This window comes from Podarcis melisellensis (assembly GCF_964234715.1).
Source record: "Podarcis melisellensis genome assembly, chromosome: 1".
Lineage (NCBI taxonomy): Eukaryota > Metazoa > Chordata > Lepidosauria > Squamata > Lacertidae > Podarcis > Podarcis melisellensis.
Window position 1 is genome coordinate 124,872,574 of NC_138528.1, and position 14,257 is coordinate 124,886,830.

At 46.6% G+C, this 14,257-nt stretch overlaps 1 protein-coding gene across 1 annotated transcript in view; it reads left to right on the top strand.

The window, feature by feature from the left end:
• Positions 1–4,533, top strand: part of CDK15 (cyclin dependent kinase 15) — a 73,685-nt gene extending 69,152 nt beyond the window's left edge. Inside the window, 1 exon segment of the mRNA XM_081890096.1 lies at positions 3,871–4,533. Within this exon segment, the coding sequence (XP_081746222.1) occupies positions 3,871–3,980 (110 nt within the window). The 3' untranslated portion in view covers positions 3,981–4,533.
• The last annotated feature ends 9,724 nt before the right edge of the window (positions 4,534–14,257 follow it).

Here is a 14,257-nt window from a genome sequence, read left to right on the forward strand (position 1 = left end):
AGTCTGAAAGACAACTATGGCACTGTCTTTCCCCCCCAAAATGCTCTAAATACGTACGGATATAAAAATTTAAAACAAACTATCTCTCTCTATTGACTGCCTGGATGACGGCCCTTTCCCTTCTCGTTTTCCTTTAAACATCCACTTTCATATTTATTTATTCTAAGCGCAAAGCAGCTGCGATAATTAGACTGTCAGATTCGGTAAGTTAATGAGGAGTCAGTGGAGTGGAAGCGTTTGCATTTGTTAAGATTGCTGAAGAAGGGAACCACCATGCTTTTGGTTTTGCTCTGTCTTTTTCTCTCTCTCCTTTTCTCTCTCTCTCTGTCTCTCTCCCCCCTTCCCTCCCACCCTCCACTGGGTGGGAAGAAGAGAGCTCGGCAGCACATAGGAAGATTTGAATCCTTTTGATTATCAGGCTGCATTCCCACTACTGTTATGCCAAATTATTTCTTTTCTGGGGCTCCTGGCATTTAAAAAAAAGAGAGAATTTCCTGATAAGAATCCTACCAGGGCAGGAAGCTGTGCTAGAGAATCCTAGCTTCACTCCACACACCCTCCAAATGGAAAAGGGAAACTTGTCAATGTTTCTGGGATTCTTCTTATTATGATATTAGGAAAATACTAACGCGCGTTTCTTCCCCTTTACATTTTTTAAAAAAAAACAAAGTACAGTGGTACCTCGCGTTTAAGTACTTAATTCGTTCTGGAGGTCTGTTCTTAACCTGAAACTGTACTTAACCTGAAGCACCACTTTAGCTAATGGAACCTCCTGCTGCCGCCGTGCCAGCGCTGCACGGTTTCTGTTATCATCCTGAAGCAACGTTCTTAACCTGAGGTAATATTTCTGGGTTAGCGGAGTCTGTAACCTGAAGCGTCTGTAACCTGAAGCGTATGTAACCCGAGGTACCACTGTAACTATAAAGAGAATTGGGTTGTTGTTTTTCTGGGAGGATTAGGTAAAGGTAAAGGGACCCCTGACCATTAGGTCCAGTCATGACTGACTCTGGGGTTGCAGTGCTCATCTCGCTTTATTGGCCAAAGGAGCCGGCGTACAGCTTCTGGGTCATGTGGCCAGCATGACTAAGCCACTTCTGGCGAACCAGAGCAGAGCACGGAAACGCCATTTACCTTCCCGCTGGAGCGGTACCTATTTATCTACTTGCACTTTGACATGCATTTGAACTGCTAGGTTGGCAGGAGCTGGGACCGAACAACGGGAGCTCACCCCATCGCGGGGATTCGAACCGCCGATCTTCTGATTGGCAAGTTCTAGGCTCTGTGGTTTAACCCACAGCGCCATCCTCCTCCCTGGGAGTATTACTGAGACTGAAATGTAGAAATGCTGGTCAACTTCATATATTGCCCGAAGTGCTGCACAGTAAAAGCACAAGGATAAGGAGGGCTGGCCTCTATCACTGGGCAGAGTGAGACACCCATCTCAGGCAGCAGATGCTGGGGGGGGGGGACTGGGACAAGGTGTTGGAGGATAGGCTTTGCTTGACGCACACAGGAAGAACATAGGAAGGCTTCCTTGTATGAGTCAGACCTATAGCCCATTGCATTGGGCTCAATATTGTGTACAGTGACTTGGAGCAAGTCTCTAGGATTTCAGACAGGCATCTCTCCCAGCCCTTAAGCCAAAAGAAAGAGGCTGGGGAATGGAAAACAGTCCATAATTGGGACAGGTTAGGAATCCAGGCTGCAAAGTATGGTCTGAGAGAGAGATGGAGTGCCAAGCCAAGGCTGATGGTCAGACAATATCCACCCTCCCTTCTCCACAGGTGGGCGGGGTTTGCGGCACCGAGCGAGGCTCACCTGGGCGGGTGCCACCCACCTGCCTGAGCTGGCCTTTGACCCGCCCTCGGCCAGGGAGGACAATGGGCGGCCGGCCAGGGGCGGGCCTAAGGAAAAGGAAAAGAGGTGACCCCTGGGCTCAAGCCTCTTTTGCCTTTCTTCCTTCCAGGATCACCCACCCACCCTCCCTCAATTAATATTTCTTGCCTTTTAATTTCAGCTTAGGTCAGCGATCTTCAATTTAACGATTCCTTCTTTACAGGCTAATATTTTGCGTTCCAGGTCAGCGGGCGCTGCTGCGGTCGTAAGATGGTTGCTGTATTCAGAACTGGGAAGGATTTTTCCCTGCATTGGCAGGTTTCGCCTTCCCCGTAGCAATTTCGTCACAACTTTGGCGGTTTTTAGGCCTTGGCAAGGTAGCCTTTAGTCTAACATCAAGTTGGGGGGGGATGCATTCATGCTCCCTCCACATGCGGCGGCGCTTGCAGGGCCCGTTAAAGGGCAAAAACCGGGAGTCCCTGGCCCTAGAGAGGCGGCATGTAGGTCAAACTCCCCGGACGAGGTCGGTGGAAGGGCATGCTGTGTAAGTTTGCGCTTTGCAGTCCCCTCTCACTGGACCTCATCTGCCTGCATATCCTCAGCCAGGCGGGCTGAGAGGGTTACCTGCCAAAGCCTGTGCCAAGTTTCCCACTTCTGAAGTTCAATATAGTTGTGGCCAGTTTGAACCCATACTCTGGTCTCTTGTCTTATCATTTGGGAAAAGGGGTAGGCACCACAGACAGGGTTTAGCGCGTGTGCCTGTAAAGTCTAGGTGTGACTAGTAGTCTGATAAGCAACGGGCTAACTGGAGCCAAGCATAATGGCTCAGGAACCATTCCCTGCTGTGCAGCGATAACAAGCCACTGACTCATCCACTTTGTGTGCTTCCAGGCTCATGTAGGATCAGGGAACATGTCTAATCTGTGCCCACAATCAGATCTTGCACATCTCACAGGCAGGAAGATGCACACAGACACAACCTCAAGATTACAAAAAAGTGGATTCATTAGTCACTGGGACGTTGGCTCTTTGACACTTCGTGTAACGTGCAAAGCTACCCCATAGCTTGCTTCTTAAATAATGGGGATGTGTGACTTTTTGCCAGTAAATCAACTGATTGCCGAGTGGACATGTTTCTTTCTACGGTTGTAGTTTCCAGTGGTGGTTTCGTGTTAAAATTACTTTGGGAAGGAGTCCCGGAATACTTTGCTGCTGGTTCCTATGGTATGTTTCAGTCTGTGAATGAATTTCTGGAGCAGATTGCCTGACTCCTTCATTAACCTGGGGTAGCCCAGATTCTTTGGAGTAGAACTCCCACCAGTCCCAGCTACCACAGCAAATAGGAGTTTTGGTCCAAAATATCTGGCGAGTTGCTGGCTTGCAAAGGCATAGCTACTGGGGTTTTTTAAAAAAAAGTTATCATAAATGTTACTAAAATGATAGATTCCACTAGAAGAGGGGTTGAGAACCTACAGATGTTGTTGGACTCAAGCGCCCATCATCCCCAACCATTGTCTATACAGTGGTACCTCAGGTTAAGTACTTAATTCGTTCCGGAGGTCCGTTCTTAACCTGAAACTGTTCTTAACCTGAAGCACCACTTTAGCTAATGGGGCCTCCTGCTGCCGCTGCGCCGCCGGAGCACGATTTCTGTTCTCATCCTGAAGCAAAGTTCTTAACTCGAGGTACTATTTCTTGGTTAACGGAGTCTGTAACCTGAAGTGTATGTAACCTGAGGCGTATGTAACCCGAGGTACCACTGTATTGGCTGAAGGTGATGGGAGTTGGAGTCCAACAATATTTGGAGAGCGATGGGTTATCCATCCCACTTTCACTGGTGTAGAGGCTCTCCAAGAAATCTGGGGAAGTTCACCCAGGAATAAGCTTACTCCTGTGTCAAGCAGCATCACATAGGAGCCGTTTTCTTTCAAGACAAGCAATGTGGGTCACCATCAAGGACAGATTTGACCCAGTGCAGGCTCCCCTGTATTGCTCCCCTGTAACTGATACTTGGCTTCTTTGTTTCCTTCATAGCTCAGTCCATCTTCACGGTTCCCGGAGTGAAGCTGAAACCAGAAATGTGTGATCTCTTTGCTCCATACGAGAAGGGTCATCACAAAATCAGCTCTAGCAAGTTTTGGTGAAAAGAACAAACGAAGTGTGGACTTCTTTTCTGGGGCGAGGAAGTCAACGGATGCAGTTCGTCGTCACTATTTGAGTCTGGGCTTGCCATTAAAACTAAGAAGTGATCATAGAAAATAGGAACAGACTGTATTATAGGCAAAATATTTTTCCCCTTTAGGTTTCAGCATTAAGTGCAACTATCAATTTGCCCTGGGACGATTTGATTAAAGGTGGGCTATGCGAACAGATTCCTGCCAACCTAGCAGTTCGAAAGCACATCAGAGTGCAAGTAGATAAATAGGTACCACACCGGTGGGGAGGTAAACGGCATTTCCATGCGCTGCTCTGGTTCGCCAGAAGCAGCTTAGTCATGTTGGCCACATGACCCGGAAGCTGTACACCGGCTCCCTCGGCCAATAAAGTGAGATGAGCGCCCCAACCCCAGAGTCATCCACGACGACTTAACGGTCAGGGGTCCCTTTACCTTTACACGAACAGATAATAATGTAATAGATTGGGGGGAACCCCTCCTAAATCCTAGACATTAATAAATGGTTTGTTGTTGTTTAGTCATTTAGTTGTGTCCGACTCTTCGTGACCCCGTGGATCAGAGCACGCCAGGCACCCCTGTCTTCCACTGCCTCTCGCAGTCTGGTCAAACTCATGCTGGTAGCTTCGAGAACACTGTCCAACCATCTCGTCCTCTGTCGTCCCCTTCTCCTTGTGCCCTCCATCTTTCCCAACATCAGGGTCTTTTCCAGGGAGTCTTCTCTTCTCATGAGGTGGCCAAAGTATTGGAGCCTTAGCTTCAGGATCTGTCCTTCCAGTGAGCACTCAGGGCTGATTTCCTTAATAAATGGTAGGATTTTGATTATTTGGAATGTGAAGGGAGAAATACAAGCTGCAGAGGAACTCCTGGGCCAGCCTATGCAAAATACCTGGCCAGGCTAGGGCCATTAAGAAACAAAACAGGGCCATTGAGGGCCATTGGCAATGCAAGAGAACTGTCCTCCCTGCTTGCCCTGAGGTGTGAACAGAGACTGGGGAGTTGGAAGGTTGCCAGGGTAACTGGTTGTGGGGCGACAGGAAAATAGCGTTTAAAGCAGGGTGTTCTGGGAAGAAGAAGCAAGACTGGGATCCATCTTGGGCAGGCTGGCTGCACTGCTGTGGGAGACATGCACCTCTTGAAATGACCATGCTGTAAGATCTGGACTCCCTCCATGCAGACGGAAGGTGTAAATACAGTGGGTGAATAAACCATATTTCTTAAATCTACAACAGTCTCCAGCATGTCTCAATTCTCCAAAGGAACACAGACCCTGGAATCCCCTGGAATCTTGCAGAGAGTGGGGCGTGACACCCAACTTTTGTAACAATAAAATAGCACCAACCCTCTACTAGCCATACTAAGCTCTCCAGATGTAGTTGCATAATGACACTACAAAGCATGCTTTCCCGACTGCTGTGTTACTCCAGCAGCTGCATTCTACCAGCATATACGGTAACTGGATGAAAGTTTTTCAGTGCCTGTTTCTCTATTCCAGTGGTGGAAGCTGATCTTGCTCACCATGGACCGAAGTGAAGGAAACAGCACCCATTGTTACTGCTGCCATTTTGGTTCAAGACAGCTGGGCAGGTGGCCCTCTGCCACTTTCTTAATGCCATCTTAAGATCCCATGGCCAGAGTGAGCCATAACAACAACAACAACAACAACAACAACAACAATTTATTATTTATACCCCGCCCATCTGGCAGGTTTTCCCCAGCCACTCTGGGCAGCTTCCAACAAAACACTAAAATACAATAACCTATTAAACATTAAAAGCTTCCCTAAACAGGGCTGCCTTTAGATGTCTTCTAAAAGTTTGGTAGTTATTTTTCTCTTTGACATCTGGTGGGAGGGCGTTCCACAGGGCGGGCGCCACTACCAAGAAGGCCCTCTGCCTGGTTCCCTGTAACTTGGCTTCTCGCAGCGAGGGAACCGCCAGAAGGCTCTCGGAGCTCAGTGGCGTAGTGTGGGGGTGCAGGGGGGGCGGGCGCAACATCTGGGGGTTAGGGTTAGGGGGCGCAAATCCACGGGTTAGGGGGGCGCAAATTACTTGCCTTGCCCCGGGTGCTGACAACCCACGCTACGCCACTGTCGGAGCTAGACCTCAGTGTCCGGGCAGAACGATGGAGGTGGAGATGCTCCTTCAGGTATACTGGACCGAGGCGAGCTGGCACCAACACCAATCAAGGTCGGTGAGACTGGGTGTATATCTGAAGGCCTATAGAGCTGGGCCTCAGATCCAGCCTGAATCATAATCCGGTGCTCTTTCATTGTTCAGAAGACCAAGAAAGAAGGTGGACAAGGAACTGTGGTTGTAGTGACCCAAGAGAGCTAATCTTGCTGGGAAAAGGGCTTTTGCCACACTGTCGCAACACTGGAACAAGCCCACAGCTCCTAAGTCCAAGGTCTGCACTTTGTGTTAGCTATGAGTTATAAGAAGGGCATTTCCCCTTCGTTTTGAAGAGGCTCACCACTCTCAACTTTATTTTTACTGAGCGCTACAGCAAAAGTTTTCACAACACTGCACACAGCAAAAGCAACAGCGAAGGACAGTTTGAGCTGCAAGTTCATTTAGGTCAAGCCAAAGCCAAGCTTTTTTCCATTTTTAAAAGAGAAAAGACATTTTCTATCACAAAAATAAATTGAATTTGGCCGTGCTTTGTAATTAGCGAATCTCTGATGTTGACCTCAATCTCTGGCTGACTTACACCAGCATAGATGCTAACAGAATCTGGTTACGGGCCATGTCTTCCATCTCTGACGACACATCTCAGCTGTAACAGAGGAAACAGATGTCCCGAGTTGCGTATTATCTTTTGTTTAGAAAGCAGTGTCAGTAATATTGACTTGGCAACCGAGATGTTAACAGTGGATCTGATTTCTGGACCCTTATGATAAATCTGACTGTCCCTTGATAAAGAGATCGCCAGACCAGGGGCTGAGTGGACAAACAGAACAGATGGGAGCCGATAATTTCAAGAATGTATTGACTGATCCAAGGCTTAGGGACAGACTTGTCATTCCTGGGGTTGGTTTCCGATCTTTCCCAACAAAGGGATTCCTGGAGGAAGGAGAGGATTAGATTAAAGTCAAGTCTCTGGGGAAAGATGGCTCATTGGATGAAGTCAACAAAAGGAATTGTTTAATATTTGTTACACTGTCCTAGAGAGACCTTCCACCATCGCTAATGGGATTATCATTATACCAGTTCCACGCCAACGGAGTACAGTATTCAAAACGTCCCGAGTGGGTGGATGACTTCGCTAAATTCAACTGTTCCGTCCCAAATATGTCTGCTTTTGAAAAAGAAAAGGATGGCAAGTGAGCTTAAATGGATCCAGCCAAGAATTTTTTGGTGGTGGAAGTTTTCAGCGGAGGCCAGTGATATTCTAGTGAGTCACAAGCACATGTGTAATCTCCTTGATCTCTGCATTCTTGACAGAATGACAGAATGTCAATAGGAAAGGTGCTCTTAAGCGACTTCTGATGTGGGAGCATCTTTTGAGTCCTTTCATAGACAGCGCATTCTCACAGCGTTTCTCATCAGAATTCGTTTCCAGAGAGAACAAGAAAACTCAAGGCTTGCTCTTGTGTTTTCCTCCAGCCAGCCAAGACAAACTTGCTTATCTCCAAATAATCAGGCCCACAACTGAGGGAAATAAATATAGAGATGATAAAAGTCATTAGCAATTATATAACTAAGTCCATGAAAGTTAATTGCCCATCTGCCCACACAGATCTGTATTAGTCATTTGTGGCCTAAAAGAAACATTTTTTTTTATAAAAAAAAGATTGCCTAGAGCTGATTCTTACTCACCACAGCTGGCTAGACAACTAAAAACCCCAGCCTGTTTGCATGAGTACGCTCCTAAATCATGCCACAATTAGTCAAAAGGATTATTCTGCAAAGTCTGAACTAGATAGCCTTGTGCCTTACAAATTAACCATAGATACCCATATATTAAATCATAATGCACACAAGGAACCATGAATACCAATAGAAAGTGGTGGGAAAATTAGGGTCCGTGCTCCAGTTTTACCAGTAATTTAGCTACCTTGTATATTATTTTATGCTATTGTGGGCTGCGTGAGGTAAAGTCACCTGATCGTTGACTTTATCATGCCATTATCTCATTTTCTCATCAGGATTAATCCAAACCCCAGCCTTTGACAGAGGCATTTTTTTGGTACAGGCCATTGACAAAAACCTCACAACGGGATCACAGCAAACCCATCCTTTGACAAATTTGTGACACCTTCAAATAATTTGAGAATATACCAACATGAGGAACTATGTCCTGCATGAAGATGGAGGGAGTGGGGAACGAAATTGTGGCGAAGGAGAGAGAAAGTATGCGTTAAGATGTACCAAAATAGGGTTTTCTTCCGTTTTAAAAAAGGCCTTTATCAGAGCAACGCTAACATTTTGGGGAAAGGAGGGAGGCATGTTTTTTTCCAGTCAATTCAAGTACTGGCTTGCGGAGGCAAAATACTGCAATATTCTTTGGGTTCCCCCATCCCTAGACCATTGAACTGTGTGCTAAAGTAGCATACTTTGTGAACGGTCCTTGAGTAACAAACAAATTGACTATCGTATTATTTACCCCAAAAAATCATCGTTATTATTTCTTTTTACAAGTATGTGGTTTTTAAAATAAATAAATAAATGAAATGAAATTCTTCTTCATTTCCTCCTCCTCTTCCACAAAGTAAATTTCATGGCCAATTTTTTTTTATTAAAAAAAACAACAACCAACCCAAAGGAGAACTAAGCTACAGATCTCTTGTCTAAACGCTGACACAACTGTAGCCAGAACAGCAAACAATGGGCAATATTCTCTCAGAAACCCAGCAAAAATCCCTCACACAACCTGTGACTGCGTTTGGGGAAACGCAGATTAAAAAAAAAGCCCAGCCTTGGATCATGGGAAGGTGTCACCTCAGTAATGATACCAGGGACAGAGATAAAAGTCCCCTGGCTCTGGTCATGAGACACAGCTTCATTACTCGCACAGCGGGTGGTCCTGTGGCTCTCCACGCTTGCATTTATTTTTTATTATTTTTATTTTTTATTCTCTGATAATGAGAAAATGTTTAAACTCCCATCCCTGTGTTTAAACACTTCTTCCTGCTGACAGCAGCAGGGAGAGCCCTTGATCAGCTGTCAGGCTGAAAAGTGCAATTTTTTCGGGAAAGTAAACAGCATGTTTGCCAGTGGGAAATAATTTTCTATTTGTTTGCACACTGTTAGTGCTGGGAGTGATGGAGCCATGTCAAAGTAGCTGATTGACTCAGAGATGGGGAATAGCAAATGGGCTGGAGGGGGGGGAATGCCCTTTCTTGTGTGCTTTTTGCGATTTTGGGGATTTCACCGCACACCAACATTTTGAGGCTCAGTTTAGGCACCTCTCTCTGTGTGAGGCTCTGAATCTGTGGGGTGCAGAAAGAATAACGGGGAGTTGCGGCGCAGTTCAATATAAAAATCTGTTGTATGAAGAACATTTTACAAGCCAGGTGTTCTTTTATATATAATATCCCAGATGAAACATGATTTACACCTGTCTACATATTTCTCAGGGAGGCGGGTGGCGCTGTGGGTTAAACCACAGAGCCTAGGGCTTGCCGATCAGAAGGTCAGCGGTTTGAATCTCCGTGACGGGGTGAGCTCCTGTTGCTCGGTCCCTGCTCCTGCCAACCTAGTAGTTCAAAAACACGTCAAAGTGTAAGTAGATAAATAGGTAGCGCTCCGGCGGGAAGGTAAACGGCGTCGCTGCTCTGGTTTCGCCAGAAGCGGCTCACTCGTGCTGGCCACATGACCTGGAAAAACTGTCTGCGAACAAACGTCGGCTTCCTTGGCCAGTAAAGAGAGATGAGCACCACATTGAGCGTCATTTGCGACTGGACTTAACTGTCAGGGGTCCTTTACCTTTTTACCTTTATGTTTTTCTCATATAACCTACTCAGTTGCTAAATTTTACAAAGTGTGGCAGACTAGGGAGGTCTGCTTACCTTATGGATATTTTCACATGAGCATGCAGTGATCAAATGGATCGCATCTCAGATACGGTTACCTATTGCTGCTGTTTTAATATATTTTAAAATTTTGTTGTATGACTTTATTCCAGGCCGCTCTGAGTACAGTGGTACCTCGGGATGCGAACGGGATCCGTTCCGGAGCCCCGTTCGCATCCTGAACAGAATGTAAGACACGACTGTGCGTCTGCATGTGCGCGGGTTGCGTTTTGCCGCTGCCGCACATGCGCGTGACGTCATTTTGACCGTCTGTGCATGCACGAACGCCGAAACCTGGAAATAACGCGCTCCATTACTTCCGGGTTGCGCAACCGAAAAATACTTATCCTGAAGCGTATTTATCCCGAGGTATGACTGTACGTTGTTTATTAACGGGAAAGGCCAGGGGTTTCAATTATGTTAAATAAATAATATATTCATTAACAAACTCTGAGTGAAACATGTTATTTCTGGAGGCTACTTGATCAGATTTGCGGATGAAGGATTGGGAGGGGTGGGTGAGAGCATAGAAACTAGCCTTCTGTAAAAGGTAAAGGGATCCCTGACCATTAGGTCCAGTCGTGGCCGACTCTGGGGTTGCGGCACTCATCTCGCTTTATTGGCCGAGGGAGCCGGCGTACAGTTTCCAGGTCATGTGGCCAGCATGACTAAGCCGCTTCTGGCGAACCAGAGCAGCGCACGGAAACACCGTTTACCTTCCCGCCAGAGCGGTACCTATTTATCTACTTGCACTGGTGTGCTTTCGAACTGCTAGGTGGGCAGGAGCAGGGACCGAGCAACGGGAGCTCACCCCGTCGTGGGGATTCGAACCGCCGACCTTCTGATCGGCAAGTCCTAGGCGCTGTGGTTTAACCCACAGCGCCATGTACAAATGTAAAGTTTAGTTTCCTTGCTCCACTTGCATTTCCTCTGGCCCTGCCCACAATTAGCATGTGGCCCTCAGAAAGCTTCTCAGAAAGAAATGTGACCCTTGAGCTGTGAAAGTACCCCCCCTTGCTTGGTGCCATGACTTTGCCCTAACAAGCATTGCGCCCGTTCAGGTTTAAATGCTTTCATACTTTTTGGAGTACTGACAGCTTTTGATACACAGCTCTATCCAAATATATGAAGCCCTAGCGTCACTGACAAGAGGCATTCTTTTGCGATTACCTGGAAGAAGCTTGGCAGCAAATTCATCTGTTCGCAACTGTAAGAAGCATGAATAGGCCAACTGCAGGGAAGGTTGCTTAAGAAACCGAACCCCTGCCTCTTTCTCTCGGCCCCTGAGGGCAGCGTCTTAAGAGTACAGCACACAAAGGTTTGAAAGAAGCAAGTGACTCATGACACCAAAACTGATCTCTGATCAAGCCAGGCATTTGGCAGCTGGACAAATTTTCACAGTCTTAGAAAAGGTTTCCCACCTATCATACCCTACCGGAGGAACATGCTCACAGCCTAAAAGTTCCTCTTTCGTTCCCAGCCATTTTCATCTTTTCCTTCTCTGCTTTTCTCCTTCCAAAGGGAATGTCAACATGGCAGCTTTCTGTACAGTGGTACCTCAGGTTAAGTACTTAATTCGTTCCGGAGGTCCATACTTAACCTGAAACTGTTCTTAACCTGAAGCACCACTTTAGCTAATGGGGCCTCCTGCTGCCGCCGGAGCACGATTTCTGTTCTCATCCTGAAGCGAAGTTATTAACCTGAAGCACTATTTCAGGGTTAGCAGAGTATGTAACCTGAAGCATATGTAACCTGAAGCGTATGTAACCCGAGGTACCACTGTACTACTTTTCATATACAGAAGCATGGAGGGCAGTGTATAGGCTTGGCTCCAAATATAAGTTAACTCATGGGTAGGCAAACTAAGGCCCGGGGGCCGGATCTGGCCCAATTACTTTCTAAATCCAGCCTGTGGACGGTTTGGGAATCAGCGTGTTTTTTCATAAGTAGAATGTGTGCTTTTCTTTAAAATTAATCTCTGGGTTATTTGTGGGGCATAGGAATTCGTTCATCCCCACCCCAAAAAAATATAGTCCGGCCCTCCACAAGGTCTGAGGGACAGTGGACCTGCCCTCTGCTGAAAAAAATTGCTGACCCCTGTTAAAGGAGGTTCGCTGGAGGAATATTCCAATATCCATATTGGGGCAATACCTTTATCAGACCAACGCAAATGTCACAAAGCTTTTGAGCTCTCCAGAACTCATCAGTAGGCTACATGGTCAACAACACAAAGGGGAAAAACAAACTGGCTCTTTGTTAAGCCACGCACACCCCATCCCATCCTTGTCACCTGAACCCATGTTCATGGTTAATCTCTCTACACACTACCCATGTGCTGTAGCCAAGAACAGACTTTGGCTGCAACTTGTGGTTAGTTAAGAGCTTAATCACAAGCCTAGATTAGACAACATGGCATAGCACAGGATGAAAAGGGACCAGGGAGTTCCTCTTCCAGGGGGTCCCAGTAAGCCATAATTTGGCTATGCTGACCATGTCATGCACAAAAAGTCAACACACACACACATACACATGGGTGGCGCTGTGGTCTAAACCACCGAGCCTCTTGGGCTTGCCGATTGCAAGGTCAGCGGTTCGAATCCCCACAGCAGGATTAGCTCCCGTTGCTCAGTCCCAGCTTCTGCCAGCCTAGCCATTCAAAAGCACACCAGTGCAAGTAGATAAATAGGTACCACTGCAGTGGGAAGGTAAATGGCATTTCCATGTGCTCTGGTTTCCGTCACGGTGTTCCGTTGCGCCAGAAGCAGTTTAGTCATCCTGGCCACATGACCCGGAAAACTGGTCCGCGGACAAATGCCGGCTCCCTTGGCCTGAAAAGCGAGATGAGCAAGACACCCCATAGTCAAATTCAACTGGATTTAACCGTCCAGAGGTCCTTTATTTTTACATGCACACAATATTTAATACCCCCCAGAGATCTTGCAACACAGGCACTCCAAACGCTTGCAAATTCACATTTTTGTATTGATTACTTCTTTCCTTTTGCTTACTTGACACAGGTCTGCAGTGCTTCAAGAAGTGGCTTCCTCCGAACCAATTTATTATGGAGCGTTTCAGTAATTTTCTCTATTAATATCCTCTGCAGGTGATTCAGAATTGCTTTCCTTTTCTTAATATAGTGGTTGTTGTTGTTTAGTTGTTTAGTCATGTCCGACTCTTTGTGACCCCCTGGACCGGAGCACGCCAGGCACTCCTGTCTTCCACTGCCTCCCGCAGTTTGGTCAAACTCATGCTGGTAGCTTCAAGAACACTGTCCCACCATCTCGTCCTCTGTCGTCCCCTTCTCCTTGTGCCCTCCATCTTTCCCAACATCAGGGTCCTTCCCAGGGAGTCTTCTCTTCTCATGAGGTGGCCAAAGTATTGGAGCCTCAGCTTCAGGATCTGTCCTTCCAGTGAGCACTCAGGGCTGATTTTCTTAAGAATGGATAGCTTTGATCTTTTTGTAGTGCATGGGACCTCGGATTAAGTACTTAATTCGTTCTACAGGTCCGTTCTTAACCTGAAACTGTTCTTAACCTGAAGCACCACTTAACCTAATGGGGCCTCCCACTTCCACTGCGCTGCCAGAGCACGATTTCTGTTCTCATCCTGAAGCAAAGTTCTTAACCCGAGGTAATATTTATGGGTTAGCAGAGTCTGTAACCTGAAGCGTCTGTAACCTGAAGCGTGTGTAACCCAAGGTACCACTGTATAAGTGATTCTTACATTGTTGTGAGAAACTGTTGGTTAGCCTTCTTGTCCGATGTGGCTCGATATTAGCACACAATTTAATCAGCAAGGGAAAGAGCAAATTGAGGATTCTGGAATTAACCAGGGGGGTTGGGTGTCCCCGCCCCCCCCTACTCTGTTTTTCCTTATATCAGTATGCTTTCCTAGAAGCTGGATGTAACAGAAACTGTACACCATGCAAAAGCATTTAATGATTTATTATTGTAGAAGAAAAACATTTTTTTTAATAACTGCCCCCCCCAAAAAAAATCTAGCTTGGAAGGAGGGTTGAAATTAAGGCCAACCTATTTGCATTGTGAATAAAAGCAACCCACTCTCTAAGAAAATGCAGAAATTATCAATGCCCTCTAATGAACTCTGTGGGGTCTGGTCCTTTGATATGGATCTTGCTACTGAAGAGGAAGGGAGGTTTCTTGTCAGACTGAAGCCCAGCATGGTATGGAGGGTGGTGGGCAACCCAATCTCCCTCAGAGTGAGAGAAAAGAAAT